This window comes from Geotrypetes seraphini, chromosome 7 (assembly GCF_902459505.1).
Source record: "Geotrypetes seraphini chromosome 7, aGeoSer1.1, whole genome shotgun sequence".
NCBI classification, from domain to species: Eukaryota; Metazoa; Chordata; class Amphibia; order Gymnophiona; family Dermophiidae; genus Geotrypetes; species Geotrypetes seraphini.
Window position 1 is genome coordinate 27,286,056 of NC_047090.1, and position 27,234 is coordinate 27,313,289.

Genomic DNA, 27,234 nt, shown 5'->3' on the forward strand with positions numbered 1-27,234 from the left:
TACAAATATATATATATGAATACAGTGTTTCCCCGCAAATTTGCGGTTCGCGAATCACGGACTCGCTCATTCGCAGTCTGCTCTGACAACCTCTTCCTGTAGTAAAGTCGGGCTCCAACTGCCCTCTCCTGCCTCTCCAGCTGACCTCACCTGCCTCTCCTGCCTTTTCAGAGATGAAAAACCGCATTTGCGGTTTTTTAAAATAATTTCGGGGAAGTACTGTATTATCAATTTAAAAGTTAAAATAGACTGAGGGGCTGATTATGGAAGTGGCGCCTGCCACGGCAGATGCTTACAAAACAGGTGCCTGTTGTGTGTCAGTCACAGTCAGGTGCTGCTTCCGGAATTGTGGTGAGCAAGGCCCCGAGGTGCCAGAAATGTAGGCCGTGGTTTAACAGGCCTAGGGTCCTGTCAGAATCGCTGCCGGTGGCACAAAATGACGAGGCTCCGTGGGAGCTGATGTACTTGCTAGAAGGTGAACCCGATGGGCATATAACGCTCTTTTATATGCCTTTTTGATAACCCCTACTGGGTACCCCCTTTCCACAAAGCGCTGCCACATGTCTTTTGATCTTCGTTTATACTTCTCGACTGTACTGCACAGGCGTCATAATCGCAAAAATTGGTTTACCGCAGGTGCCTGAGGTGATAACTGTCAAAGCGTAACAAGTTGTTTCTGTCAGTATCTTTATGATACATCGTAGTTTCAAACTAACCCTGAGAAAGGTGAATTTGTATGTCCAAAAAAGAAATTTCCAAATGGCCAATGGAAGCCATAGACTGTAAATTTGGGTCACAAGCATTCAACTACTGTAAAAACCATTGAAACTGCTCCACCTTCAAAATGGAAAAGTTTATGGTCATTCAGAAGGGTTATTATAAAAAATTTATGGAAGTATGGGAACCATTAACTAAATATTGTAAAGATTAATCTAATTGTATAATTGTGGAAAATGTGCACATCCTGGGTGGAGGGGTGGGGGTATGTTTAGGCATTGGTTAAGAAGTAAAGAAGGGTTGATTATAAACATTTTTATGAGATGTTTTTAAATTGGAAGGGGATGGGAGAAAATAAGTCTTATCTTTCTTTTATTAAGTATATTGTGCTGTAATGATAATAATGTATGTAAATGCATCATTTGTTGTACACAATTTACGTTTCAAAAATGAATAAAGAATGTTAAAAATCAATCTTTATGGATAAACTCCAAGATTCGAATTGGCGGAGCTCAAATCTTATGGAAACACTGGATTATAGCAGGCATAAGAACTTTAAATGATGTTATTTTAAATGGTAAACTGCTTGACTTTTCAGAGTTGCAAATTAGATTTGGTCTTGATAAATCACAAAGTTTTAAATGGTTGCAGCTGAAGCAGGCTATTCAGGTGGGGTTCCCTGAATGGAAAACTCTTAATACTCAATATAGTTTGGAGTTCCTATGTTTCCAGGCTGATTTCATGGGACACCTAGCCGCACAGTGGTATAAATTATTATCTGGATTTTTAAATAAAAAGCCAAAAACTGGTCTGAGAGACATTTGGAGCATTGAGATTAAGCATAATATTTCTGCTTCTCAATGGCCACGAATTTGGTCTTGGAGAATGAGATGTACAGTGTCAGCATCTATGAGACAAACTTGGTTCTTTTTATTACATAGAGCTTTTTGGACCCCAGTTCGTTTACAAAAGTTGGATAGCTCTAAATCTAATAGATGCTGGCACTGTAATCTAGATGTGGGGACATTGGATCATCTAATTTTTTATTGCCCCTGCATTAGGAATTTTTGGAATTCAATTTGGTCTCAAATAAATTGCTTATTGGAAAATCATGTGGAAATATCATATGATACTGTTCTGTTCGGTATGTCTATGAGGAAAAAAAGTCAATTATCAGCACATAACAATAAGCTTTTGATGATAATGACGGGTGTTGCTATGCAACATATTACTAACAATTGGAAAAATTATAGTAATCTCAATTATACGTTTTGGTGGAATTCCCTGTGTCATATTTACAAGATGGAAAGAGCAATTGCAATACAGAAAGGAAGTTATAAAATTTTTTTAAAGATATGGAGACCAATGGTTGATTTTTGTAGTGAATAGGCATCATTTTTCTTTGATAATATACATAGGGGGGTGGGGGGATTGGAAGATAAGATGTAGCAAAATTGAAATTTTGAAGGAATATGATAGTTTTAATGATTGTATAGAAAGATGGAAGGGGGGAGGGTTTTTAATTAATTTACATATTAAGAATATAATGTATGATGTTCAAGTGTTATATGATAGTATTTCATGTTGTTCTTTTTGTGCACTTGATGTAAGTTTGAAAAAGAATAAAGAAATTAAAAAAAAAAAAAGAAACTGCTGCTCCATATTAGTCCAAATAACAAAAATGTCATCTATGAAACGTTTCCACGCATGAATGTCTTCTTGAAAAACAGATGTATGCACGAACTGATCCTCAAAATCAATGACGTATAGGTATGCCACAGAGGGGGCCATAGTGGAACCATGGCAGTGCTTTTTACTTGTAGGAAAAATATTGCCCTTTGCCCTTGTCAGTTATTGTATATAGGTCATGCTACCAGGACCATCCGAGTACGAGTCACAGACAGGGACGGATTTTCCTATAGGCTAACTAGGCTTCAGCCTAGGGCCTCAAGATCAAGAGGAGCCTATATTCAAATTGTTAGCAAAATTAAAATTACACTATTCTAAAAACAGTGAACACTATAACACTGAACCGAAAATAAGGAGAAATTCTACGCTTTGGGTTCGGAACCGGCTCCGGCCGCAACGGGGCGCCGACTCGGCTTCTCCCTTTCTTTTTCTCGCCCTGGGAGGAGGATCGGGGAGGGAAAGACGTCAGTCCGGAAACAGCTGGGCAAAGCCCAGCCCCGCGGAGAGAGAGGCAAAAGTGGATCTGTCAGGACAGGGCAGCCCAGACTGGCATCGGGGGTGGGGGTGGGGGGGGTTTCAGTGGAAGGGGGATGGGAGGCAGGCGGGCATCGGAGGGGGGGTGAGGTGAGGAAGGACGCGCTGGGGGCACTATGGACATAGGAAGGGGCAATGTTGTTTGTTATGTTTGATTAGTTATTGTTACAAGTACTATATATGGTGCTGAGAATAAATGTCCAAATAAGTGTTCTCGACTTTTTTTAATTTATTATCCGTGTCACATTTTTTATAAAGGTTAATACCGATAACAACATGTTTCATTTAACATATTGATATATATCACAATAATGATGTATTTTATTATCTCTCATGTAATTTACAAACTTAAAAATGGGAGGTGAAAGGGCCTCATAAGTGGAATAGCCTAGGGCCTCTTTTCATCTAAATCCGGCCCTGGTCACAGAACACCTTAGCAAGATCCGTCAGGGCAACATGGGAGCTCCACTTACCCAACACTGGCAGGCACAGTCCCACACTTTAGAAGATTTAAAGTTTGTGATATTGGAAGCTCCGAGTTTAAAGAGAGGGGGGCATAAACAAACCTTGTTATGGAAGAAAGAACAGTCATGGATATTCCATTGGCAGACAGTGGAGTGGTGGGCGTTCCTACACTGATGATTGACACTTAGTAGAGCATTTACACTGGGACATCAGCTGAAAGTGACATCAACAGGAAGTGAAATAATCACGGGATAAGAGTAAGGTATTCACCGGCAGCGTCGTGAGTTTATTTGAAGTACTGCACTGTTTTACGTTGTGAATGGCGTTTTCTATCTTCTTTCGTTAGGAAGGAGTTTTACTCATTTTCAACCAGCCTGAGGGGGTTCTCTGAGGAAGCCACTGGCGAAACGTGTCGGGACCCACTGGAGTGAGACAATTTCCTAATTACTTCACCTTCATTTCAAGTTTTTGCTATGTTACTATGTAATGTTATTTAAACATTTTTGCATCCTAGCACATTGAAGACTGCTTTTATAAAGCAAAGAACACTTTAAAAAACAAGAATTTATTTATGACACAATTTAAACCTTTCTACCGATCGAAGATGGTGCAATGATAAACTATTGAAAATGCTTCCAGGGGCTTGTCCCCATCTGGTGTTTTTCTTACTATCTTCGGTTCTGAGCACCTTCTCAGTTTAAAGGATTTACACTTACTAAAGTCCCTTTTTTTTGGTTTGTTGACTCTAGGCCTCAGTGGATAAACCTTCACATATATTGAGAGAGTAATTTGATAAAAGTCAATTTTTGCACACAAAACAGTATTGGACCCGTGGAAATGCTTTTTAAAATTACGCCTCAAATAACTTGATGAACTCTTGCAAAGAAAATATACTGAAATTTTCAGAACAATTTTTAGCGAGAACATTAAAACATTTACATTATTTTACCAGGTCATTAGCAACATATCTGAAGCCTTCGCCAAGTCTCTTAGGAATTCTTCGTCCTTTATAAATTTGGAATAGCTCATAACAGGCCTCAGAAAAATATCCTAAATTTGTAAGAACTTTAACCTTCAAATAAAGTAAATGAGAGAAATAAAAAAAATATTAGAATAATGCATTTAGATTAGGTTTCATTAGTGCAAATCTTAACAACCACATACCAAAATAAAATGTAATTGGAGGCTCCCTTTCTTTAACAGGAAATGAGAAGGGTGGTTGCTAGCAGGGCTTAATTTGCAGGAAAAAAAGGTAATTTATTCCAGGTATAGGGGGCAGCTAGATGAAAGGAACAAAGTCTGGCATTAGCAGTGGAAGAGAAGAGTAATGATAAGAATGACTTATCCGAGAAACGGAGTACTCTGGGAGGTGTATAAGGAGAGAGAAGCGAGGAGACATATTGAGGGGCAGCAAAATGAACACACTTCTGGGTCAGCAATAAGATCTTGAACTGTATGCGATGGCAGATAGGGAGCCAGTGAAGTGACTTAAGGAGAGGCGTGACATGACCGTAGTGAGGTTGGTAGAAGATGAGTCGCGCAGCAGAGTCTTGCACAGATTGCGAGGGGGAGAGGCGACACTGCGGGATACCAGTTAGACGTAGATTGCAGTAATCTAAGCATGAGGTTATGAGAGCTTGTAATGTGCTCAGAGAGGAAGGGGAATTCAGTAAATGGCATCCAAAATTGTACAACAAAAAAACTGAGTGCTAAGTACTATTCTGACTTAATGTATCTTTATTGTAACCCACCTGTATCCCTTACACTGACAAAATGCACCTTGATAGTAAACCACTTGTATTGTAACCCACTTGCAAGCCATGTACAGTGGTGCCTCGCATAACGAACGCCTCGCACAACGAACTTCATGTCTTGATTCACACAACGAACTTCGTTTCACACAACGAACTTCACACAACGAACTTCGTTTCACACAACGAACTTCGTTTCACACAACGAAGTCGCCCGAGCTGCCGATGTATTGCATCTTTCCGCGCAGGCACTGCAGGCAGTCGTTAGTCACTGCGCTTAACTGCCCTCTCTCACTGTATACAGTCGTCCTTTTAAGATAAACTCAATATTTTTTATATATCATGGCTTCTAAAAAAAGCAGGAAGGTGATTTCTGTTGAAATGAAACGGGAAATAATTAGAAGGAGTGAATGTGGGGTAAAACAGTGTGACCTCGTCAAAGAGTTTGGCCTCAGCAAGACCACCATTTTCACAAATTTATCTTTTTTTATGTCATCTTAGCATATTTTATGCTGCAGAACGAATTATTTTTTTTAACATGTATTGTTATGGGAAAACGCGTTTCACATAACGAACTTTTCGCATAACAAACTTGCTCCTGGAACGAACTAAGTTCGTTGTGTGAGGCACCACTGTACTGACAAAAATATCTTTACAGTAACCCACTTGTATCCCATGTACTGACTAAATGTATCTTTATTGTAAACCGTTTCTATCCCATGTACTGTCAAATGTATCTTTATTATAAACCGCTTCAAACTTATTATTCTATAAAGGAAGTGCACCCTTTCTGGTGGAACTCTTTATGTCACATTTATAAAATGGAAAGGACAATAGACACACAGCAGGGGAGTTTTAGAAAGTTTCAGGAGATTTGGGAGCCATTAACAAAATATTGTAATGATTGAATATTATTTTTCCCCTTAAAAATGCACATCGAGGGTGGGGGGAGGGGGGAGGGTTTTTTTAAAAAATTTGAATATTAAATAAGGTATATAGGAATGGGGTTTCTGGTAGGTTTTCTTGAATTTAAAGAATGTTATTGATTAGGAGGGGATAAAGTCTGATATGGATTTTAACAGAATATTAAGTGTTGTATCTGAGTTTAAAATGTTAAAAATGCTGTTACACTTATTGTAAGTTTTTTAAAAATGAATAAAGAATTGGAAAAAAAAAAAAAAAGAATAGCTTTCAGCGTGGATCCTGCCTTAACTTAGGCAATTTCAGTAATTCCATGCAATACCTTTTGAAATGCCCCTGATATGGAACCTGGCCATGCCCCTTTTGAGAGTTAGGCATTGAGCCATTTAGAACAGCTGCAGCCAGTTGCACGTGCAAATTCTAAATGGTACCAATTAACTAATGATTGGTTGTTTGTGCCCAATTATTCCTAGTTCAAGGGTTTATTAATCAATTGAAAATGCAACTTGGGTATACAGCCATATTTCAGCATGCAGCATTGGTCACCACCAATGTTCCCTCTAAGGATTGATGAGGTGTGTGCAAAAAAAAAATATGCATGAGCGACAAGTTACATACTCCACAAATTTATGAGCAGGCGCGGAGGACGCATTTTTAAACAAATGTAGTTTATCCTTGTACTCCTTATGTATTTTAAATCATCTATGGATATGTTTGTATGTTTATTGTTCAAATGGTTTTATTTATTTCCCCAAATTTATTTTTGTTATACACGTTGAAAATATTTGAAGTTGCGTTTAAATCATTTTCTCAATAAACTTGAAACTTGGAACGAGTGCCCGACTGCCCGTGAGATTGTGGGAGGGTTAAATACTCAAAACTTAGAAGAATAACAATTTACTTAAAGTTCTTTTAATTACATAATATCATCAGTTCTTCAATCTTCACAAATATTCTCTTCAATTCTTTTCAGTTTTCCAAAGATTGTAGACCTTTTCAGCATTTACAGTTTGTCTAGAATTTAAAAAGAGCTTTATTCTCATTAAATTGTCCAGATGCTCAACATCTAGTCTATTTCTGTGTTTTGTCTTTATGTTGTTCATCAAACTGAATCCGCTTTCACAGTCAGCACTTGAAGCCTGGAATGTATCGCAGATATCCAGATGCAAAAATAAGTCTTGAAGTTGATCCTGCTGTTTTGTGAATGCAACTAGATCTGCAAATGTCTTAACTGCTCCAGTTTGCAATTTCTCATTAACAATTAATTTAAATTCTGGAAACTGCTTATAAAGTTCTTTCTGGAATGCTTCGTTGTCTTTTTCCAGAAGAACATGGAATCGGTTTCCAAGCCTCTTCATCTGCTCAAGACCAAATGTATAATCCTCTAAGTTCACAGCTGTTGAAAAACATTCTTTGTCAAATACTGCCCAATATTGTAATTCCTCATCTGGAAATCTATTATCCAAATGTTCACATGGTCTGCTGAATGAACTTAATTATTGACTTTGTGTTCACTGGGTGCTGAAATGATGAAAGCAAATGGCTGGCATTTTCGGTGTAGTGAGGTTTCTCTCCAAGATACTGTGATCTGAGTTTCTTTATTTTTGCCTTTGCAAACTGGAAGGCTTCCACAGTAGACAGCAAACTTCTTTGAAAAAGTTTACACAAGTCACTTAATTCTGATAATACATCATTCAATATTGTAATTGCAACATGGTGTTCTGGATTCTGTAGTTTCTCTAGGCAGTATTTATGGACCGAGTCATTATTCTCATCAACCTGTTTTCTACAGTATTCCACTAAAATATCATAGTTCAAAACCAAAGCATTGACAGCAAAATGCCTGGATAACCACCAAACTTTGTTGAGTGGTCTGAATGCTATCACGTCTGCTTCAGCAGCTTTGGCCAAGGCCTCAAATTTATCCTTCTTGACAGATGATCTGCAGAAAATTGTGTAAACAGTTCTCAGCAGAGTTTCTATCTCCTTCATCAATGGTATATCTTTCCATGCATCATCTATTCCCAAATCCTCTCTGTGTGCCACACAGTGTTGTTCAGACAAATGTGGAATTAACTGGCGAAGAAATGCTGCTACCCCTCTCTGCTTGCCTAGCATAACTTAGGCTCCATCAGAGGTAAACATAACCATCTTGTTCAAATCTAATTTGTTGTCTGCATAAAATTTCTGAATGGCTCCAAGGATTGACAAGCTATCACAACCTGTTAATTTAAAAATTCCAGCGAATACAGTTTTATGGACTGAATTATTGGCATTTCAAAATTTCATGTACAGAACTAACATTTTGGAAAATGAAATATCAGTTAATTCGTCCACCATCAAGGTATGGTAAGCTGCATTTTTAATCTCCAATAATATTTCCGACCTAATGGTTGAATTTATACACTCAACAAATTCAAAAGCATAGTTTTTGCTTCGCCAGCTTTCTGGTATCTACATATTTCGCAACGTGGTCATGAATTGCCTGCACCGATAGCATTGAAGAATTTATATTAACAGCAAGTAAAACGTTATCAATGACTATCTTTACCTCATTAGTAGTCGCTTGTTGCCGATTAACTAATTCTTTTCTGTTTTCACGATCTTCTTTCGATTCTGTCAGCATGTTTTTCAACAGACTTCTGCTTTTGTTTTTCAGTTTCGTGACTGCTTCAATGTGTGATTTTTGGCTCAAATGCCATTTTAAATGATCAACTTTCCAATCGGTCCACGTTTTTCCTGATGTCCAGTCGCATTTGTATTCCGCTTTCATGCAAATTTTGCACTTAACACCATCAGTTTCTGAGTAATAAAAAATTTCCCCAAGTAGCACGTGCTGTGCAGTGCCATGCGGTAAATCCGTTTCAACATAGCATTCAGTCAACCACTCTGTTTTAAAACCCAAGCACCTCTTCTTGCCTGTGTTACATAAACTTTCCTCAGCTCGCCGCTTAGACATGGCCATAAATTCTTTAAAAATAGTGAATTCTTTGATATTTAAAGTAACTTAATCCCTATGTTCACTCTAAGCTGAGCACATGAGCAAATGCTATTCTAAGAGTGTCACTCACAGATTTTATATGTTAACTAGTCTTATAGCCCGTTACATTAATGGGTGCTAGAATATATATGTGTGTGTGTGTGGTCAGTAACCACTTCACAGGTCGCGGACCTGATGGGCCGCCGCGGGAGCGGACCGCTGGGCAGGATGGACCTCTGGTCTGACCCAGTGGAGGCAACTTCTTATGTTCTTATGTTCTTATGTGTCTGTCTTTATTTTTTTTCTCTCTCCTTAGCCGCTTTCTGTATTTCTGTCTGTCATTTTTTTTTTTTCCCTTGGCTGTCCACTACCACCCCTTGCCTGCTCCCCCTGTCCATTCTCCCTTCCTTTTACCTCCCCTGTGTCCTCCACCACCCCATTACTGCTCACATTATCCAGCAGAAGCCCTTCTCCCTTTGTTTTACCTCCCCCTGTCCATCATCACCTCCTTCCTGCTCCCCCCTGTCCAGCAGTAGGCCTGTCTTTATTTTTCTGCCCCCCTCTCCCTGTTCATCAGCACCTCTTCCCCTGTCCATCAACCTCTTTTCTGCCCTCCATTTCCGTGTGTTGCAGCATTTGGGTGGGCCTGAGCCTAAAGTGATTGGGCATGAGACCCCATCCCCTGCCCAGCATCTCTGCTTCCTCTCCTCTCCCCCCACCCAGGTGACCAGGAATCTTTGAACTCTGTGCCTTCTCGCTCATCCATACCTTTGAAAGTCTGCATTTTTGTTTTATTTTGATTTGATTGGAGACATCCGACTGGGGCCGCCGCGGCCGACATCCGACTCGGGCCGCAGCGGTCGACTTCCGCCTCGGGGGGGGGGATGGAGTAAGAGAGAGAGCGGAGAGGCGGCAACGGCAAAGACATCAGACTCGGGCCGCCGCGGTCGACATCTGCTTCGGGGGGGGGGTGGAGGAAGAGAGCGGAGAAGCGGCGAAGGCAACATGGAGCAGGACAGAGCGTATGCCGTGCATGCGCACTTCCTATGTGTCGCTACAGCTCACGGAAAACCGGCACACACATAGGAAGTGCGCATGCGCGGCCTAGCGTTTTATTATATTAGATAAAGCAAGATGGCTCCATCACCACATACCCCCTAATCAAAGAAAAATCAGGTCCTTAGATGTAACACCCTGTAATTTCATCTGGGCCTGGATATCACCAGACCTCTCCAGAAATATCTTCAGTTATTATAGGGACAAGTCCCTATAATGGCTTCCTATGGGGTCACAATCAACTACCTCTGGTTTCTAAAATCCACCAAGGGGTGGTGCCATGATGTACAAACTCAGCAGCTCTCCCAGGCCAACTTGGAAACAGGGCATTCCACACACTGGTTCCCTGCTCAACGAGGCTACTACTTCTCCTGCCCAATCCTAAGAGAGAACATTGGGAGGAGTGAGGAGTGCGCATGCACGAGTCCCCAGCCTTACTGGTGCTGTTCTTCGGTCTGCCCTGCTCCTTGCCTTGCCTTAGTGTATTTTTAAGGTGAAAGACGTGGCCGCTGCATCTTTCAACTTAAAATACACTAAGGCGAGCAGGGTAGACTGCCACTGCCGACACTAAGGCGAGCAGGGCAGGCCGCCGCCGCTTCCTCTCACCTCCGCCGCCGCCGACACTAAGGTGAGCAGGGCAGGCCGCCGCCGCCGCTGTTTCCTCTCACCTCCGCCGCTGCCGACACTAAGGCAAGCAGGGCATACTGCCGCCGCCACTTCCTCTCACCTCCGCCACCGCCGCCACTAAGGCGAGCAGGGCAGGCCGCCGCCGCTTCCTCTCACCTCCGCCGCCGCAGACACTAAAGCGAGCAGGGCAGGCCGCCGCTGCCACTGCTTCTTCCCGCCTCCGCCGCTGCTTGAGCAACATGAGAAAAAGCATGAGCGACGCCACTGAAAAGAGTGAGCGATCGCTCATGCGCTCACCTTAGAGGGAACACCACATATAGAATTCAGGGAGTTTTGTTTATGAGAAATCTGCATTATTTGCAGTGTACTGCATACTTTTTATTATTATATGCATTATGTTACATATTATATATGTTATATATATACATGTTATATATATAATCTGCTTTGAGCGCCTGTTGAAAAGTTGTTGAAAAGTTAGTTATAACAAATGTAAATAAATACTTTATACATAATTGTGGATATCCTGAAAATCATTTTGGCTAACAGCTACACCAGGGCTGCCTTGAGAAACACTGTTTTACTGTCTATCCTATACAATAACATCAATTTGGTTAACCAAATAAAGGTATACTGGAAGAAAATGTTTAAAAGATATCTAAACCTTTAAATTCCATAATTACCTTAAGGATTCTTACTTCAACGGATTTAATAGGTTCATGGCAAACTATACACACAAAGTACTGGTACAGTGTGAAAAGTGGCAGAATCTGTGAACATGAAAGATTGAAACGGTCAGTTATTCAACAGTCTTTGGCTTCAGACTTCCGATGACTGAAATGTAGTATTTGAAATAAAAACTGGTTTTGTCCTTGTTTTATGTGCATCTAATATAATAAAGAGCTAGCCGCGCATGCGCAGTCCTATTTGTGTGTTCCGTGCGCTGTAGGTGTGTGGCCGTAGGAGTGCGCATGCGCGAGTCACCAGCCTTGACGCGTATGCACCAGTTAGCTGCATCTGGCGACAGGAGCGGCTCTGGCAGCGGATGGTGGAAGGAGGGCTCATGGTCCTGCCGCCGCTGCCGCTCCTGTTTACAGCGACCTGCACATCGCCAACTCCCCCCCTCCCGCAACAACCGTTACCACTCCTGTTCTTCCCCTCCCTCCAGTCACCGCTGCCATTCCTATTTAAAACGGCCTGCTGAGGTTCGCGGCCGGCTGTAGCGAACCTCGCAGGCCGCTCTCCACATAGTAGCACGTTCCCTCTGACGCGATCGCAAGATAAAGTTAGACAAGTTCCTGCTGAACCAGAACATACGCAGGTAAGGCTAGTCTCAGTTAGGGCACTGGTCTTTGACCTACGGGCCGCTGCCTGAGCGGACTGCAGGGCACGATGGACCACTGGTCTGACCCAGCAGGGCAATTCTTATGTTCTTATGTTCTTACCTTGTCTGCCAAGGCATTCAAGGTTTATTAAAAATTTGATTAATCGCCTATCATAGTTCTAGGTGATAATGAATCTGAGTGTACAAAGATCATAAAATATTTATGGATACCTGGAAAACTATAAGATACATAAGTAATCTAACTCAAATTCCAATTAGTAAATCAACTACTCAAACGATATGGCTAAACCCCAAGATCAAGATTGGCGGTTTTAAAGTCATCTGGAAACATTGGATGATAGCTGGCATTCGTATTTTGGATGATGTAATAAAAAATGATAAGTTGCTGGAATTTTCACAATTGCAACACAAATTTGGTCTTAATAAAACACAATATTTTAAATGGTTGCAATTAAAACAATCTATTCAGGAAGGGTTCCCTGAATGGAAAGATCTTGCCAAATATCACAGTTTGGAATTCTTATGTTTCCAGATGGACTCAATAGGACATAAAGCCGCACAGTGGTATAAAATAATATCCGGATATATAAATAAAAAACCAAAAAATGGTCTTAGAGACATTTGGAGCATTGAGATAAAGCACCAAATTAGTGCATCTCAATGGCCACGACTTTGGTCTTGGAGGTTAAAATGTACGGTGTCAGCATCAATGAGACAAACATGGTTTTTTCTTTTACATAGAGCTTTTTGGACCCCGGTTCGTTTACAAAAAATAGATAGTTCAAGATCTAATAGATGCTGGCACTGTCATATTGAAGTTGGGACATTAGATCATCTTTTATTCTTTTGTCCATTTATCTTATCATTCTGGAAATCAATTTGGCCCCAAATTAATAAAATGTTAGAAAATCCGGTAGCATTGACATATGATACTATATTATTTGGAACAACCATGAGAACAAGAAGTCAAATTTCATCAAGTAATAACAAACTTTTATTTATTTTAACTGGAATAGCAATACAACAAATCACATTCAACTGGAAACAACATGATAGATTGAATTATATGTTCTGGTGGAATTCGGTATGCCACATATACAAAATGGAACTTGCTATTGCAACACATAAAGGATATATGAATAAATTTCAAAAAATATGGGGACCATTAACAGATTTTTGTAAAGAATGATAAATTTTCCCATGAATAAAATTTAAAAAAAAATCTGGAGACCATTAACAGATTTCTGTAATGAATGATTAACTTTTCCCATGATAAGATAATTTAATAGAGGGGAATGGGGTGGGATTTTATTTATGATTATTATATACTATATTATTATTTGAATGATTTTATAATAAAAATGATGTTATGTATTATTGATTGGAAGGGAAGGAGGGGTAAGGGATTATTATATTCAATAACAATTATATAAATTTAGATTTCTTACATAATATTATAACTTTATATAATATTAATTTTTTAAAGAAATGTTAAATTTGATGTTAATATATGAGTTAATCAAGTGTGTATATTCAAGCTTATAATGAGATTATTTGGAACACTTGTTGTAACATAAGAAAATGAATAAAGATTTATAAAACAGAAAAAAAAACAAAAAAAACCTGAGTGTCATGTTATGAAAAATGGTTCAGTTCCTCATTCTGACAATTTTCCTTTTTTTTTTTAATTAAATCTTTATTCATTTTCATATCTTACAAGTGTAAAATTATTATCACAAAAAAATTTTAACAAATCACTTGACAATCTTACTTATAATCCTTAAAGTATAAAAGAAACCCTTCCCCCTTAACAATAAATCAATTAGCAAATATCATATTTCCAAATCCCACCCCACCTATATCTTATATAATAACAAGGTGTTTAAGGTGTCTGATCATTAGAATATGTAATCAATGGCCCCCAAATCTTTTTAAAATTATGATAATTCCCTTGCTGTATAGCAAGCAACCTCTCCATTTTATAAATATGACAGACTGAATTCCACCAAAAAGTATAATTAAGTTTAGTATAATCTTTCCAATTTCCAGTAATATGTTGCATGGCGACCCCCGTCTGTATCAATAATAGTTTATTATTATTTGCTGAAATCGGACTCTTAAATCTCATAGATGTACCAAATAGTATAGTGTCATATGAAAGTGCAACATGATTTTCTAACAATGTATTAATTAGGGATCAAATTAACTTCCAAAAGGAATTTACATAGGGACAGAAAAAAAATTAAATGATCTAAAGTCCCAGCTTCTAAACTACAATGCCAGCATCTATTGGACCTAGAGCTATCCAACTTCTGTAAACAAACTGGGGTCCAAAAAGCTCTATGCAACAAAAAAAAACCAGGTCTGTCTCATAGATGCTGACCTTGTAGTTCTTATTCTCCAAGACCAAAAACGTAGCCATTGAGAGGCAGAAATTTGATGCCCAACCTCAATGCTCCAAATATCCCTAAGACCAGTTTTCTGTTTTTTATTCAAATATCCATACAATTTATACTACTGTGTGGCTTGGTGACCCAAGAAATCCGCCTGAAAGCATAGGAATTCCAAACTATACTGAGAATTAAGAACTTTCCATTCAGGGAGCCCTTCCTGAATAGCCTGCTTCAATTGCAACCATTTGAAATTTTGTGATTTATTTAAACCATATTTATGTTGCAGTTGTGAAAAACTAAGCAGTGACCCATTTATAATAACATCATTTAAAGTCCGTATACCTGCAATAATCCAATGCTTCCAAACGATTTTAAATCCGCCAATTTTAATCTTGGAGTTTACCCAAATGGATTGATTTAATGATTTAGAAATTGGATCTGGTGATAATTTTCCAATACAGAAGGTATGCCTGGTTGCATGCATGGATTAGACTACCACCCCCCCCACCCCCGCTTTTACAAAACCATAGCTCGGTTTTTAGTGCCGGCCAAGGCAGTAACAGCTCTAACGCTCATTGAATTCCTTTGATCGACAGAGCTGTTACCGCTGTGTCTGGCGCTAAAAACCACACTATGTTTTTGTAAAAAAGGGGGGGGATAATTTTTTTAAAAAAAATCTTTATTCATTTTTATATTTCATCAAGTACACAATATTAAATCATTTAAATTAATACACATCACTTGAATTTCTTTCTATTATTATCTTAAATACATGAATTTATTCCCTCCCAGACCCACCCTTCCCACAAATATTTTAATCATAAATTTCATATAAATATTACATTCAAATCTATTAAGTAAACCTTAAAAATAATTTTATAGCACCCCCCCTCCCCTTATTGTAAATGTATTTTCAATGGAAAATGGAAAATGGCATCTAATCATTGCAATAAATTGTCAATGGCCCCCAGATCTTCTTAAAATTATTATAATTTCCTTTTTGTATGGCAATTGTTCTTTCCATTTTGTAAATATGGCACAGCGAGTTCCACCAGAAAGTACAGTTAAGTCTACTATAATTTTTCCAATTCCTGGTGATATGTTGTATGGCGACTCCTGTCATTATCAATAAAAGTTTATTATTGCTTGATGAAATTTGACTTTTTATTCTCATTGACGTCCCAAATAGAATTGTATTATATGATAGAGCTACATGATTCTCTAATATACAGTTAATTTGAGACCAAATTGATTTCCCAAAGCCCATGATACAGGGACAATAGAATATTAAATGAACCAGAGTCCCTGCTTCCAGATTACAATGCCAGCATCTATTAGACTTAAAGCTATCCAACTTTTGCAATCGAACTGGGGTCCAAAATGCTCTATGTAACAAAAAACAAAACAAAACCAAGTTTGTCTCATAGATGCAGACATTGTACATCTCATTCTCCAAGAACAAATTTGTGGCCATTGAGATGCAGAAATTTGGTGCTTAATCTTAATGCTTCAAATGTCTCTAAGACCTGTCTTTGGTTTTTATTCATAAAGCCAGATATAGGGGGGGGGGTAATTTTGATAACCACTAGATCTCTAAAAGAATATTCCAGATCACTCTTAGCTTCAGGAAATTTATCTAATGAAAGTTTTCCTGAGCAGATCAAAGCTGCAGAATGTGAAGTTCATCTACATCAGGGGGTCTCAAACTCGAACCCTTTGCAGGGCCACATTTTGGATTTGTCAGTACTTGGAGGGCCTCAGAAAAAATAGTTTATGTCTTATTAAAGAAATAACAATTCTGCATGAGGTAAAACTCTTTATAGATAATAAATCTTTCCTTTTGGCTAAGTCTTAATAATAATAATATTGTAATTTATAGCTAAAGAGACATTTGATCAAGAAACTGTTTTATTTTACTTTTGTGATTATGATAAACATACTGAGGGCCTCAAAATAGTACCTGGCAGGCCGAGAGTTTGAGATCAGTGAGTTAAGAGGAGCTGGCTGGGTTAGAGAGCAGAGGGGAGAACAGGACAATCAAGCCATTGTGACATCACTGATGAAGTTGGCTCTTATTGGTGGAATTATGGCATTATGACATCACAATCTCAGCTCTGCTTCCCAAAGACAAACAGGATGTCATGGTTACAGTTAAGCCAGTGGTCTCCAACTCAAACCCTTTGCAGGGCCACATTTTAGAATTGTAGGTACTTGGGGGGCCTCAGAAAAATAGTTAATGTCTTATTAAAGAAAGTCTTAATAATAATATTGTCATTTATAGCTAAAGAGACATTTGATCAAGAAACTGTTTTATTTTACTTTTGTGATTATGATAAACATATCGAGGGCCTCATGTTCCAGTTGATATCCGAAGGTCCATACAAATGAAAAATAAAGAATTAATATATATATACATATATTATGAAGTATATGTTAATACTAGACCAATAATCTCTTTACAGTGTATATGGGGCCGCAATATATAAACAGGCACCATATAGCTTTACAATATTAGAGATTTTAAAAGAGTACAGAGAATAGTTAGTGATTTAGAGAGAAGTGAATAAGGACTATACTAACAATTGGTTAAGATTTATCAAGTGATTCCAAACACTACAGAACACAGCAATGAAATTACTTGGATGTAAAAGTAAATATGATCATATTAGCCCTCTCTTTCTTCAATATCACTGGTTTCCCAAACCTTATAGCAAGGGTAGGGAACTCCGGTCCTCGAGAGCCGTATTCCAGTCGGGTTTTCAGGATTTCCCCAATGAATATGCATGAGATCTATTTGCATGCACTGCTTTCAATGCATATTCATTGGGGAAATCCTGAAAACCCGACTGGAATATGGCTCTCGAGGACCGGAGTTCCCTACCTCTGCCTTATAGAGTTCAAACTACTAATGATGACTCGTACGTTTTTGCATATTTTACAACCCAGTTATCTAAATTCTTTAACTATTTCATATACATAGGAGGCTGTTGAACAAACTTGAAGGGCTGAAGTTAGGACCCAAAGTGGTGAACTGGGTCAGAAACTGGCTGTCGGACAGACGTCAGAGGGTGGTGGTTAAAGGAAGTCGCTCGAAGGAAGGAAAGGTGAGTAGTGGAGTCCCTCAGGGATCAGTGCTGGGGCCAATCCTGTTCAATATGTTTGTGAGTGACATTGCTGAAGGGTTAGAAGGAAAAGTGTGCCTTTTTGCAGATGATACCAAGATTTCTAACAGAGTAGACACCGAAGAGGGAGTGGAAAATATGAAAAAGGATCTGCAAAAGTTAGAGGAATGGTCTAATGCCTGGCAATTAAAATTCAATGCAAAGAAATGCAGAGTAATGCATTTGGGGATTAATAATAGGAAGGAACCGTATATGCTGGGAGGAGAGAAGCTGATATGCACGGACGGGGAGAGAGACCTTGGGGTGATAGTGTCCGAAGATCTAAAGGCGAAAAAACAGTGTGACAAGGCAGTGGCTGCTGTCAGAATGATGCTGGGCTGTATAAAGAGAGGCGTAGTCAGTAGAAGGAAGAAGGTGTTGATGCCCCTGTACAGGTCATTGGTAAGGCCCCACTTGGAGTATTGTGTTCAATTTTGGAGACCGTATCTGGCGACGGACGTAAGAAGACTTGAGGCGGTCCAGAGGAGAGCGACGAAAATGATAGGAAGCTTGCGCCAGAAGATGTATGAGGAGAGACTGGAAGCCCTGAATATGTATACCCTAGAGGAAAGGAGAGACAGGGGAGATATGATTCAGACGTTCAAATACTTGAAGGGTATTAACGTAGAACAAAATCTTTTTCAGAGAAAGGAAAATGGTAAAACCAGAGGACATAATTTGAGGTTGAGGGGTGGTAGATTCAGGGGCAATGTTAGGAAATTCTACTTTACGGAGAGGGTAGTGGATGCCTGGAATGCACTCCCGAGAGAGGTGGTGGAGAGTAAAACTGTGACTAAGTTCAAAGAAGCGTCGGATGAACACAGAGGATTTAGAATCAGAAATTAATATTAAATATTGAACTAAGTCCAGTACTGGGCAGACTTGCATAGTCTGTGTCTGTATATGGCTGTTTGGTGGAGGATGGGCTGGGGAGGGCTTCTATGGCTGGGAGGGTGTAGATGGGCTGGAGTAAGTCTTAACAGAGATTTCGGCAGTTGGAACCCAAGCACAGTACAGGGTAAAGCTTTGGATTCTTGCCCAGAAATAGCTAAGAAGAAAAAATTTAAAAATTTAAATTGAATCAGATTGGGCAGACTGGATGGACCATTCGGGTCTTTATCTGCCGTCATCTACTATGTTACTATGTTACCCACCCGCACTTTAAGATCACTTCAAGATAATAGGTCAGTTATACCATCTGTTAAAAGAACCAAATGGGAGAAAGCCAAAAGCAAAAACTTTTTTCTATTTGGCGCCCTCATTGTGGAATCAACTTCCAAAATATATTCATTTGGAATCTAAGTTCAAAGCCTTCAAAACTTTATTAAAATCCCACTTTTTCAAACTAGCTTTTGGAGAAGGAATATCACAGAGTGATCATATATATTGATCATTATATGTTGAGATACTATGAGGATTTCCTTATTGGCACAATATGTTATTTGGTTGTTTTGGGATGATTCTTCTGGATGGTAAACATATAAGTTACCCGGCCCCCAATTTTAAATGGACACTGCTTGTGAAAATTGCTCTACTCCAAGGGTGGGTATCTCAGTCCTCAAGGCTGCAACCCAATTGAGTTTTCAGGATTTCCTCAATGAATATGCATGAGGTCTATTTGCATGCACTGCCTCCATTATAATAATAATAATAATAACAACAGCTTATATATGCAAATTGATCTCATAAATATTCAAGTTTCAAGTTTTTATTAAAATTTGATATACACGCATTGTCAAGTATTTCAAAGCATATTACAAATTTAAAATGGGGGAAATACTATAATAAATTAATAAAAATTAATATATACTTACAAAAGTCCGATATAGGTACAAAAGAAAAGGGGGATGAACTACAATAATTAAAGAAAAAGAGAACATGTAAGGGTAACACATTAGGGAGGGCATTGGGGAAATCCTGAAAACTAGACTGGGTTGCAGTTCTAGAGGACCAATGCTGCCCACCCCTGCTCTAATCACTTTGGTACTTTCAGTACAGGTCTAGGGATAAATTTAGATGCAGGTTGGGCAATGATGGCCAATTATGGGCTCATTTTACTAAGGTGCGCTAGCGTTTTTAGCACACGCAGAAGATTAGTGGTGCGCTAGCTGAAAAATTACCACCTGCTTAAAAGGAGGCGGTAGTGGCTAGTGCACACGGCATTTTAATACGCGCTAAAACCGCTAGCGCGCCTTTGTAAAAGGAGCCCTATATTTCTACTGGTGATATTCAGCTGCTATACATATAGTTAAGTGGTAGACATTAGGCCTGCTAAAAGCAGTCATAGCAAACTATTTAGCTAAACATATAGGTAGTAATTCTATAACAGAGCACATATACAGTGGTACCTCGGTTTACGAGTGCACCGGTTTGCGAGTGTTTTGCAAGACGAGCAAAACATTTGCAAAATCGGCGCCTCGGAAACCGAGCGCGCTTTGATTTGCGAGCGCCCCCCCTGCGAACCGGCACCCTCCCCCCCGCGATCCGGCACCCCCCCCCCGCCGCCATCAGGCTACCCCCGCTGCCATCGGGCACCCCCCACGCCGTGACCTGAGGTCCCCCCAACCCACCCGAACCATCTTCTTACTTTTCTGTAGCCTCCGCAGCGGCACCGGCACCAGCATGTCCTGTGCGTGGTGCCGGTGCCTGAAGATCTGCTTCCTGTGCAAGGCCTGAGCGTTCACATCGAACGTGAACTCTCACGTGGAACATGAACTCTCAAGGCCCAGCACAGGAAGCAGATCTTCAGGCACCGGCACCACGCACAGGACATGCTGGTGCCGGTGCCGCTGCGGAGGCTACAGAAAAGTAAGAAGAGGGTTCGGGTGGGTTGAGGAGACCTCAGGTCGCGGCGAGGGGGTGCCCGATGGCGGCGGGGGGTGCCGGATCGCGGGGGGAGAGGGTGCCGGTTCGTAGGGGGGCCTTCGGGGGGAGCAATGCCGGTTCTTGGGGGGGGGGGGGGCAGCGCTGCTGGCCTCGGGGGGGGGAAGGGGGAAGGTGGTGGGTGGAAACATATCAAAGCAAGTTTCCCTTACTTCCTATGGGGAAACTGGCTTTGATATACGAGCATTTTGGATTACGAGCATGCTCCTGGAATGGATTATGCTCGTAATCCAAGGTACCACTATATATAGATACCCAGAGGGCATATGGCACGTATTCTGTAAGGAAAAAGTAGTCGCCTACTTTCCTTCATAGAATACTAGCATGAGAGAGAAAATTATGTGCATATAATTTACATATGCCCTTACAGAAGCTAGAAAGCTGGTGTTTGTGCTCATGCCTAAATGCCAGAGATGTTCTCACAGAAAAATAAGATGCAGCTTTTTGCTCAGTCTATGAATCAATTTATATACTATATACTTCAAGCAACCAAAGAAAACTTTTTTATAAAAATTTTTTTGAACAACAATTTTATGAGCCTCAGCCCCACCACTCCACTGCATTAAATATCTTTCATAGCGGTGAGCTTTATGTGGTAATATCCTCATTGGCTCTTTTATACTGTTTAAATTATTTCTTCACTAGTTTCTATAAAGTGCACCGTGCTTCGTGCTACATACCCATAGTTCTTCTCTCAAAAGTGTTTAATCATTTTATATTCAACAAATTTCATAGTATTGTTTTAGTAGATTCTAATAAACAAATCCATAAAAAACTTAGGGTTCCTTTTACTAAGCCACGTTAGGGCTTTAAAGCGCAGAATAGCACCCGCTACATTGTCCTGCGCACTAGACCTTAACGCCAGCATTGAGCTGGCGTTAGTTCTAGAAACGTAGCGCGTGGTAATTTCCTGCATGCGCTAAAAATGCTAGCACCCCACTTGGATTGATATTGGCGGTTTGCGGGAGGACCCTTGAAACAGTAGCGTGTGAAACATGTCGGGTTCAACCCTCCCGAACCGAGTTATTAAAACACAGGAATGAATGAAGCTACGAATTTATGAACTGAATTCAGAGAGTTGCTATAGAAGCTAAGTATTTTTTATAGATTTATTTATTAGAATCTACTAAAATAATACTATGAAATTTGTTGAATATAAAATGATTAAGCACTTTTGAGTTGAATATAAAATGATTTAGCACTTTTCTATATGGTATGGTGCACTTTATAGAAACTAATGAAGAAATAATTTAAACAGTATAAAAGAGCCAATGAGGATATTACCACATAAAGCTCACCACTATGAAAGATATTTGATGCGGTGGAGTGGTGGGGCTGAGGCTCATAAAATTGGTGTTCAAAAAAATTTTTATAAAAAAAATTTTGTTTCATTGGAGTATATAGTATATAAATACTGGAGATGTGCATGTAACTAATATATTCTATAAGCTACTCACATAAATGTGAGCCTTGGCCAAGATCCACCCAGAGTCTGCCTATATGTATGTCTATCTGTCAAAAATGAGCTATGTATAATATGCACATATTTACTGATTAGAGTACACATCTGTGCATATATAGTATATCATTTATAGAATCCCCCCCCCCCCATTTAGCAGGGGGGTTCATATTTGGTGCATAAGTGTTTGTCCCCACTTTATACAACATAATTATCTTCAGAACATCTGAATATCACCACTAGATGTATATTACACTTATTCAGCACAACTGACTATACAGGTAGTGGTGCTAAATATATGAGCTGACCAACAGACAGCACTGTTGATGATGTTGACCATCGCAGGCAGAATCAGGTCCAGATAATCAGTGCCACTATCTTTACAGGTACTGGTACTGAATATCCAAATGTTTTGTGATGCTCAGAAGTTATCCGGGTATGGCCAATATTGTACTCAGATAGCTAATCGGGCATAGGTAGGACTCTATTGCTTATAGGTATTCCAATAGGCCTGGGTAGTTATCTGGGCATTGAAATTTAATATCTGCAGTGCCCAAATAATTCCTGGGTCCACCACTATTCCACCTCAGACCACCCCAGCTCTAACAGAATAGTGCCACCTCAGTTACCTTGGCACTGTCTGTTTAGGTGCACTAAATCATTTCATTTATTATTTATTTAAATTGTCTATACCACCTCATTTGCCACACAAGCCTAGGCAGTTATTAGTGATTGGGCCAGCCAGAACAATTTAATCAGCCAGGAGCCGCTTCTGGCCATTTAAATCATTTTCAATATCAGGCCACAGTTCAGAAAAGTACACTGATCACCAGGTCTGAGTATAAACTTGTAGGGTTTTATTTATCTGACCTTTAGATTTGCAGTGCTGTTGTTTTTAGTTGATGACCAAGTCTTTTTGATATGTTCTTCTGGATATACAATGTTCTACATGTTAACTTACCAGTAGGTTTGCCCCAGCACTATATAGCTCCATTATGATGAAACTCAGACATGCAACAACTGTAGAGATATCAGCTCGATATCGATCAGAAAATAGATCTATCCCAGGAATAACTTCCCTTCCTTCATATTCTTCATCTATTTCATATAGTGCATAGTCACAGTCATTTTTAGGATGAGAAAGAGATGCTCTAAGCAGGGCCTAAAAATAATGAAAATCTACAATTAACTCAAGTATATACTCTATACTACTACATAGCCAGATTTTTGGCAGGTTAATTAAGCTCATTTTCAGTCAAATGTAGACAATTGGATTGAGATCAAGTTTCAAGTTTATTTTTATTTTGATATATCGCCTATCAAGCCATCTAGGCGGTGTACATACATATTTAAAAGCAGAACATAGGTGTTCAAGGGTCTCAAAAATACAAACATTAGACAAAGTCATTGAAAAGGAGGAGGGGAGGGAAAAACTAATTACAATATAGGCCTAAATACTGACACAAACAGACTACTAAATTAGGAAGCTCCAACCTAACCTCAATTCTTGATGCATCACCTGATCATGATCTAAAGCAGGGGTGCCCAAAAGGTCCGTAGATCACAAAGGCAACGCGAGTTGATCACAGAGTCCATCCTGGCTTTCTCCCTGCCCCCCTTTCTTTTTTCTTTCCCCCCTCAAGCCACCGCCAGCGATTTCTCCCTGCTTCCCCGACACTAAGCCATGTGCGTACAAGCGCCGGGCCCACAGCCTTCCTTCCTCCCCCCCAAATTAATTCTGATGTCAGAGAGGAAGTTTCAGGCCAACCAACCGCTGCCTGGCTGGCCCGGAGCTTCCTCTCTGACATCAGAATTGATGTCATGGGGGAAGGCTTGTGGGCCCGACGCTTGTACGTGCCTGGCCTAGCATCGGGGAAGCAGGGAGAAATCAGCGGCTGTGGCTTGGGGGGGGGGAGAGAAAGAAAGAAAGACAGACAGAAAGAAAGGGGGCAGGGAGAAAAAAAGACAGAAAGGGAGAGAGAAAGAAAGACAGACAGAAAAAAAGGGTGGCAGGGAGAGAGAGAGAAAGAAAGAAAGGGGAAGGGGCAGAGAGAGAGGAAGAAAAAGTTGGACTCATGGAGGGACAGAGAGAGATGTTGGTTGGGGAATGGAATGAGATCTGGAGGAGAGGAAGCATGCAAGAGGCAGAAAGAAAGAAATATTGGATTTACAGTCAGAAGAAGGAAGTGCAACCAGACTCATGAAATCACCATACAGCAAAGGTAGAAAAAATGATTTTATTTTAAATTTAGTGATCAAAATGTATCCGTTTTGAGAATTTATTTCTGCTGTCTATATTTTGTACTATGGCCCTGTTTTACTAAACTGCGATAGCAGTTTTTAGCACAGGGAGCCTATGAGCATCGGGAGCAGTGTGGGACATTCAGCACAGCTCCCTATCGTGGTTTAGTAAAAGGGGAGGGGGTATATTTGTCTATTTTTGTATAGTTGTTACTGAGGTGACATTGCATATTTTAAAGTCATCTGCCTTTACCTTGGTCATTTAAAAAGTAGCTCGCAAACCAAAAAAGTGTGGGCACCCCTGATCTAAAGTATATATAGAGAGGCAGTGGCAGGAAGATAGAGAAGATGTGAAACACATATCAGGAGTTCAGCAACAAATTTCAAGGGCTCTTTTACTATAGTTTGTAATGTACTGCTATCTTTACCTTGAAGAGCAAAGAAGATAGAATGCAGCAGTCTTTCCTCAGTTTCACATTTGATGTCAAAATGTATCTGAATAAATGCAACAAATGAATAGTTATGAAAATAAATTTGCTTTTATGTGTCTTTAATTACTACAGCTTCAGGAATGTCATCATTTGGCAATACTGGAAATGCAAAATAAGACTTCTGAAAATGTCCCACCAAACACTCCAGGCATGACCATATTCAAAATATATACAATAAATACTACACAGTACTTTCCAGATTAAGCTCTCATAGAAAGAAGTTGAATTGGCACCAGTATGAAACTTAGCAGCATTGTTTAATCCATGACTATGGGTATTACGGCCTACAGCCTGGGTGCCCTGAGTAGGCCTGCTCTTACTACTGGAATCTGAGCAGGATCAGGCCTAGCTAGTATCTGCATGGGAGACCACCTGGAAATACCATGTGATGTAGGCTGACGGGCCCCATGTTGGGCAGCAGCAACATATCATGGAGCCACACATGGCACAGGAGAAGGCAATGGCAAACCACTCCTTTACTCTGCTGTGGAACATCACAGGGTGGATTTCTCACTGTGCACGTTGCCATGAGTCAGTGGCATAATTCATTTCTTGGTATTATTGCCCAGAAGTTTCACAATGGTGCTTTTTTCAACTTCTTTTAGTGTCTGCTATCATGTCCAAAACGTGTGCTTATAATTTTCAATATTTATGTCTGGAACTCTTAAACATACTACATGAAATGTAAAAGGGTAGATGTGAGACATGGCCCTTGTGTCTAGCACAATAGCTTTGAACTACATGAAGGGGAGCTTAGAACAGTTTACATGAATTTGTTCAGGCACTCAAGCATTTTTCCCTGTCTGTCCCGGTGGGCTCACAATCTATTTAATATACCTGGGGCAATGGGGGACCAAGGGACCAGCCCAGGGTTACAAGGAGCAGCATGGGCCTGAACTTGCAACCCCAGGGTGCTGAGGCTGCAGCTATAACCCCTGCACCAAATTCTCAGTGTGTTAGGAGACAGCCTGGCAAACATTGTCTGATAGAGCACGGTTTTTAGCGCTAGCCATGACGGTAACAGCTCCGATGCTCATAGGAATTCTATGGACGAAAATGTGGTATAAAGATGGACAATTTAGCAACTTGGACGATCAGATCGGCAGGACGTATAGTTAGACGATTTTCGAAACAAAAAAAAATTTTGGATATATTTTTCGATAATGTGTTTTTTTACTTTGGACGACTTGCGACTTAGATGAAAGCGGACTTAGACGTCCCTTTCGATTACTGTATGCCCCTCCACATCTTTAGAGGATTCGAGAAACTGTGATACATTCAAACTATCAGGTGAAACTAGTTTGCCAATATCACCTTCTTCTGCTATTTCCTTAGAAGCTCTTGTGATGTAATAGAGGTTATCAACTTCAAAATTATCCACATTAGTATAATGCAATATCTCCCTCAAATACATTCTCAAGAGTTCTAATGCAGACAAATAATGTGCGGTAGGAAAATTAAAAAGACGAAGATTTTTAACCCTTATAGAATTCTCCAGTTTCTCTAATTTAGCATGAATCATCATACCATCCTAAATGTTAGAAGAAGCATTAACTTGTAAAGTATTTACCACTTGATCTAATTTTCCTAACTTTTTTGCTGTTTCTCCAAATTTAACTTCATGCTCATTAATTTTTACTGTAAGATCAGATGAGAACTGACATAAATTCAAAATGTTTTTTTGTAATGGTGAATCTATTCTATTAACACTTAGCTGTAGGGATGGAGATCTGATAAGTTCTGATCCAGGGCATCTGAACACAGGCAGGGTCAGCACACAGGCGGTTCTGAACACAGGCCAGGTCAGCACACTGATCTAGGCCCTATGGCCCAGATTCTCTAAAAGTGCGTCCCGATTTTAAGCAGCTGTAGGCGTCCTACAGCTGTCTAATCAGCCAATCGGGATGCACATTTTTTTTAAAAAAAATGCTCCTCAGGCAGGCCTGAAGGTGCCTCCGGGAGCCTAGGGAGACCCGCAAGATGCCTAAGCTCGTCTAAGGGCCTTAGGCGGGCCTTAGGCTGAACCTAGGCGGCCCTACGCGTCTCCCTAGTAGATGAGAAGCTTAAAAATGTAGGCCAGCAAAATGCTGGTCTACATTGTAAGTAAACGCGGCCGCTATACTTATCGCGGCAAGGGATCTCTCTGCCGCTATAAGTATAGCGGGCCGTGGCCCCTGACCGATCACTGGCAGGAGGGTGCCCAAACCCTCCTGCCCGAAGATGCACCCCCCCCCCGACACTACCGACCGCCCCCCCCGACACTACCGACCGATCCCCCCCCCGACAATATCGTTCGCTGGCAGGAAGGTGCCCAATCCCTCCTGCCCGAAGACGCACCCCCCCAGCGCTAACAACCCCCACTCCACCAAACCTGTTCTTACAGATGGGTCTTGCACGTCGAGCAAGCAGGCACGCCTCGTCGAAATGAGGCGGGCCCGCCCCTTCCCGGCCCATCCCGCCGAAGCCTAAGGTCTGATTGGCCCAGGCTCTAGAAGCCTGGACCAATCAGGCCTTAGGAATA

General features: G+C 40.3%; 1 protein-coding gene across 5 annotated transcripts in view; it reads right to left on the reverse strand.

Moving 5' to 3' along the window:
- Positions 1-27,234, reverse strand: part of CFAP54 (cilia and flagella associated protein 54) — a 440,387-nt gene that overhangs the window by 121,062 nt on the left and 292,091 nt on the right. For 4 of the 5 annotated variants that reach the window (XM_033951153.1, XM_033951152.1, XM_033951150.1 and 1 more), the window contains exons 45-48: positions 24,651-24,717; positions 22,943-23,143; positions 11,424-11,510; positions 4,355-4,477 (exon numbers count right to left, since the gene is read on the reverse strand). In XM_033951153.1, coding sequence (XP_033807044.1) covers positions 4,355-4,477; positions 11,424-11,510; positions 22,943-23,143; positions 24,651-24,717 — 478 coding nt within the window. The remainder of the gene's footprint in view (positions 1-4,354; positions 4,478-11,423; positions 11,511-22,942; positions 23,144-24,650; positions 24,718-27,234) is intronic. The other variant, XM_033951154.1, reaches the window with a different exon arrangement.